The 6,112-nt window shown below is 42.6% G+C and overlaps 1 protein-coding gene across 2 annotated transcripts in view; it reads right to left on the reverse strand.

Moving 5' to 3' along the window:
• The window catches only part of ttc33 (tetratricopeptide repeat domain 33), a 57,066-nt gene extending 53,304 nt beyond the window's left edge, over positions 1 to 3,762 (reverse strand). For both annotated transcript variants that reach the window (XM_064972279.1, XM_064972280.1), the window contains exon 1: positions 3,167 to 3,762. In XM_064972279.1, coding sequence (XP_064828351.1) covers positions 3,167 to 3,393 — 227 coding nt within the window. In that variant the 5' untranslated portion in view covers positions 3,394 to 3,762. The remainder of the gene's footprint in view (positions 1 to 3,166) is intronic.
• Between the last annotated feature and the right edge of the window lie 2,350 nt (positions 3,763 to 6,112).

The raw sequence follows: 6,112 nt of genomic DNA on the forward strand, positions 1-6,112 counted from the left end.
AATGTCTAACTTTGAAAAAGTTTCTTCAAGTGCAGTCGCAAAAACCATTACGCGCTATGATGAAACTGACTCTTATGAGGACTGCTGGAGTTAACTCTGCTGCAGAGGATACATTGATCTGAGGTTACCAGCCTCAGAAATTGCAGCCCAAATAAATGCTTCACAGAGTTCAAGTAACAGACACATCTCAACATCAGACTGCGCAAATCAAGCCTTCATGGTCGAATTGCTACAAAGAACCCACTACTAAAGGACACCAATAAGAAGAAGAGACTTACTTGGGCCAAGAAACACAAACAATGGACATTAGACCAGTGGAAATCTGTCCTTTGGTCTGATGAGTTCAAATTTGCGATTTTTGGTTCCAACCACCTTGTCTGTGTGAGACGCAGAGACGAGTGTGAGACGAGTAGGTGAATAGATCATCTCTGCATGTGTGGTTCCCACCGTGAAGCATGGAGGGGGTGGTGGTGTGATGGTGCTTTGCTGGTGACATGGTCTGTGATTTATTTAGAATTCAAGGCACACAGAATTTTGACATAATACAACATCCCATCATTTGTTTTTCAACAGGACAATAACCCAACACACCTCCAAACTGTGTATGGGCTATTTGACCAATAAGGAGAGTGATGGAGTGCTGCATCAGATGACCTGGCCCCCACAATCACCCGACCTCAACCCAATTGAGATGGTTTGGGATGAGTAGGACCGCTCAGCATATGTGGGAAGTCCTTCAAGACGGTTGAAAAAGCATTCCAGCTGAAGCTGGTTGAGAGAATGCCAAGAGTGTGCAAAGCTGTCATCAAGGCAGTTGACTACAATAAAATGGTGGAAGTCCTCAGTGGCGCTGCCCATTCTAATCAAGCCTTTTGGCCACTCGAGGCCTGTATCATTCTCTATGGGCATGAGCCCTTAAATCCTCAATGTTCTGAAGCTGCACAATTGAGAGCATCTTGACTGGCTACATCACTGCTTGGTATGTCAACTGTACCACCCTCGATCGCATGCTTCTACAGAGGATGGTGCGGACAGCCGAGTACATCACTACATCGCAGCCTAGTCCATCGCTTCTTCTCCATCTAGTGAAGGGCTCCTCAACCCTGTTCCTGGAGAACTAGCGTCCTGTAGGTTTTCACTTTAACCCTAATCAAGCGCACCTGACAAATAATTACCTGCTTGATAAACTGAATCAGGTCAGTTACAACTGGGGTTGGAGCGAAAACCTACAGGAGGGTAGCTCTCCAGGAACAGGGTTGGAGAGCCCTGATCTCGTGGATATAAAAAGCAGAGGCCTCGTAAAATGGGCTCGGTGCCGCCACCAATGGTTGGGAAAAAAAACCTCATTGGCTTCAAGCAGTACATTGACAGTGCTTAGCCGTTGATTCCAATTTGTTATTTGTTTTTTTTCCCCCAACCATCGGCGGCAAAACTGAGCCCATGCTACGGGGTCTCTACTTTTTGCAGCCACTAAAATGTAGAAGCAGCGAGTGTTTCCGGTGGAAAAATGTCAATACTAATCGTAGGAATGGAACACACCCTGGAACCATTAATTAACATAACCATGTTTAGCATCTTCAGGCCTCCACACATAGAAGACATTTGGAACATCTCCACTTAAATAAATCCATTTTATATACACCATCACAATAAATCCATCATTTATTTTAGGCAGTTATGAAGAAACATTATGATATGAAGAAAAAGTATTTCAGAAGAACTGAATAGGCTATGAGTCGGGCTACTGTATGTTATCTGGCTATGTGCCATGCCATAGGCTGTAGGCTAGTTCATTTAGCTGATAAGATGTGCTTATAAGTCCCATGTCATTATTTTATATTACATGATTTTATGTATTAATATCATTGAACTTAGCTGAATAAAATAGAAAGGATTTTTTTCCCATTCCGGAGCGAGTGCGCATATATAAAGAGGCTATGTTGAGCGCAAAAGTGATCATTTCAAACAGGTCCTATATGGTAGATTTATAATTATTTGGCAAATTTAGTTGTGAATGATAAACTTTAATGTCTTACAAATTAAAACATATATGAAACATCATATGTTTCTTTAGACCTGTATGCATAAGTGTATGGGTGTTCTACATGCAATGTCTTAAATGCTTTGAATTAATAGTCCCCTTAGAAAGCACTGTCCATTTCGTTGTGTTTGGCTTCATAACAACATCCACAACTGTTTCCCACTCAGTTTCAACCTGTTGTCGAACTTCTTTCTTCAAATTGATCACCACAGTGATGTAAAAAAAAATGTAGCCTAATGGTTGAGTTTTAAAAGCATGATATGATTTTAGATTGCATTTGCAATGATATCAGAGTGGCTAGAGGGACAGAGCACTGAGGAGCAGGCAATTAGTGTCCTGATGCTTGTTAGCGAGATGGGTACTACCAACACACATGTCCAGAGTGCATAAAAGGAGATTACGGTGACTCTGTGGAATCTGACTGTGGTCATGACTAATGGCTGCAGTAATATGGTCACCGCAACAGCCCTACCACTCTAGTATCCTTGCACATTGTAAATATGGTATTGGCACTGACCCTGTATATAGCTTACTTACTCATGTTCTTCTTATTTCTATTTCTCATGTGTTTCTGTTCCTACTTTTTTTAATAGTACTACAGATATTGATTACTGCATTGTTGGGAAAGAGCTTGCAAGAAGAGCATTTCACTGCACGTGACAATAAAACTTAACTTGAAGGCAGAGAGCCATTTTCCACAGGCCCTGGCACCAGTCTGTCACTTACAGACACTTCTGCAGCATTTTGTGGCGGTTCCAAAATGGTACACAGCCATAGGGGATATCAGTGGAGTCTGAGTGACTGTGTGTGTGGTCTGCATGCTGAGGAATACTGCGAAACATCTGGGCGTGAGCGTGTCAAAAAAAACGGATTAGTAAATGGCCGGGCCACATGGAACATTTCCTGGACACACACACAATCTGTCCATCCCTCTCTGGGTCCTATTATATGGTCCCTCCCTAGGTTTTGTTGTACAGTTAGGATGACATGCAGCCCAAGGGTGACAGACAACTGTATTCAATTTGACATTGCCACAAAGTTTGCTCTTATAGCTACCTAGCCTGAGTTTGCACTCCTGCCAAAATGTAAGAACATCAGGACCATGAACAAGGCTGTCACACTCACCTGCCCTCTTGTGCCAGCACCACCCCTTCCTCCTTAAGTCTCTTGCTTTTGGCAGCGCAGTCCTCCAGCAGGACCTCCCGGCGCCGCTTGATAGCATACAGCCAGTCCACCTCGTCCTCTTTGCCTACTCCATCTTCCTCCGGCTTCTCCGCTGCGGCTTCAAACTGCTGCACCGCTGCCTTGGACACCCGCTCGCCCACTTTCCTTTTCCACCCGAACGAAGCCATATTTTACAGAAATGAGTCAATAATCTTTAACGTTACTGTAGAATTGTGAAACCTCTCTGCTTGCAAATAGCTCGCTACTGCTGACAGACACTTGAGACTTCTAACCTCATGTTTGGAATGTCAAAAAGGCAGGTTTGTTCACATTGAATTGGCTAGCGTGGAAAGTGAGTTACTAAAGCTAACTAGCAAGCTAATGTTTGAATGTTAGCTAGATAGTAACTGGCTAACGTTTAACCGTTAACCTCAACTGTTATTCATTCTTCATCAAATGATTTTGGTTTAATATGTGGCTGGATATATTGAGTTTAACACTCACAAAACGCGGTTACCTCTGCTGTACTGCTTTCTATTTAACCCGGAAACGCCTGTTTGTTTAACCACAACATTTAAAGAGACAGTACAGATATTTTGAAATAATTTGTTGGTGCACGAAAGGAACAGCACAACTATTTTGAAAAGTCTCCAGCTATCTGTGTGGCTCAGTCTTCCTCTTGTCAGATCTGGTGTAATTATCAGGAAAATGTGCTGACAGCTGATTGTAGTTACATTGTAGTTACATTGTAACAGAATGTCGTTGTTGACACGTTTTCAATATTCCCACATTAACATGTTCCAGAACATCCATAATATATATAATATATCCCATTTAGCAGACGCTTTTGTCCAAAGCGACTTACAGGTCGGCTGGGGCCACTACTTTTACATATGGGTGGCCCCAGCGGGAATCGAACCCACGACGCTTGGCGTTGCAAGCGCCATGCTCTACCGACTGAGCCACACATCTTTGCCCCTGTTGTCTTACTTCTGAGTTCAAAGTCAATCAGTGATTCATTGGCAAGTACTGAAGTTGAACAGCTAAACCCCTGCATTTGTGGTTGAAAGATGGCGCCAACAGATATAGCAGCTCTGCTTCTAGCTCCAACAAGCATTTCTCTACACCCACAATAACATCTGCTGAATATGTGTATGTGACCAATAAAAAAATATTTGATTTTAATTCTATGACATTTGATGATAAACCTATATCTGTAATGTGACTATGAATGTGAACCTGTATTGTGGTTCCAATTAAGATTCAAAACATGTTCAAATTAAATGCAAAAAAAAGGTTTACTGAAGATAAAAATGACCACTTCAGCTATTCACTGGCACAAGTGGGGACACTTCAGGCTGAGGAGTAAGTTTCACTCATCCCCATGTGCTACACTTGCATCAGACTGGATAAGGTCGTTCTCCGCGATGTTGACACTGGTGGACAGAACCGGAGGAGTCTGCAGGAGACCTTACCATGAAATGCTTAATGACAAGTCCTTAACTAACAATTAAGAAGATAGAGTTAAGATAACATTTACTAAATAAACGAATAACAATAATGAGGCTATATACAGGGGTACAGGTTAGTCAAGGCAATATGTACATGTAGGTAGAGGTAAAGTTACTATGCATATACAGGGGGGGGGGGTCAATGCAAATAGTCCGGCTGGTAAATATAGCAAGATGGCACAGACAGACATGGCAGCTTTGCTTCTAGCTCCTAAGCTAGTGTGCTATTTCTTACATAATTAGCCCAGAATTTTTTGGGGTGTTATTACATACAGCCAGAAAAAACTTTGGGATATCAGAGTGACGGTAAATCACCAGCATTACAACCAGGAATACGATTTTCACGTATTGGATCCTTTGCTTATACCCCCAGGGCAATTTAACTTATCATAGAGGCTGCTCCAAGATGCCGCCAATTTAGAAGATGTATTTAGAATGGACTTCTAGTCCGACTCTGGAGGTGTGCACGCCATCCACCGCTTCCGAGTATATTACTCGCTAATGTTCAGTCTCTGGACATTAAAGTAAATGAGCTTTAATGTCTCCTTCCAGAGAGACATCAGGGACTGTAAAATACTATGTTTCACAGAATCATGGCTCTCTCGGGATATACTGTCCCCATCCATACAGCCAGCTGGGTTCTCCGTACATTGCGCAGACAGGAATAAAGAACTCTCCGGGAAGAAGAAGGGCGTGGTGTATGTTTCATGATTAACAACTCATGGTGTGATTGTGATAACATACAGAAACTAAAGTCCTTTTGTTCACCCGACCTTGTTTACCCAACCTAGAATACCTCACAATCAAATGCTTCCTCCCAAGAGAATTCTCTTCAGTTATAGTCGAAGACTTGTATATTCCTCCTCAATGAACTAGACTGCCCTCAATGAACTAGATTGGACTTTATGCAAACTGGAAACCACATATCCTGAGGCAGCATTTATTGTAGCTAGGGATTTTAACAAAGCAAATTTGAGGAAAACGCTACCGAAGTTCTACCAACACATTGACTGTAGTACTCGCTCTGGTAAAACACTCGATCCCTGCTACTTCCCTTTTCTAAATGCCTACAAGGCCCGTCCCCGACCTCCCTTCGGCAAATCAGATCACGACTCCATTTTGCTTCTCCCTTCCTATTGCCAGAAACTCAAAGAGGAAGTACCCATGCTAAGGTCTATTCAACTCTGGTCTGACCAATCGAAATCCATGCTTCAAGATTGTTTTGATCACGCGGACTGGGATATGTTCTTGGTAGCCTCTGAGAATAACATTGACATATACACGGACACGGTGACTGAGATCACAGGGAAGTGTATAGGGGATGTTGTTCCCACTGTGACTATTAAAACTTACCCAAACCAGAAACCAGGGATAGATGGCAGCATTCGCGCAAAAC

The sequence above is a fragment of the Oncorhynchus masou genome, chromosome 8, assembly GCF_036934945.1.
Source record: "Oncorhynchus masou masou isolate Uvic2021 chromosome 8, UVic_Omas_1.1, whole genome shotgun sequence".
In the NCBI taxonomy this organism is placed as follows: Eukaryota; Metazoa; Chordata; class Actinopteri; order Salmoniformes; family Salmonidae; genus Oncorhynchus; species Oncorhynchus masou.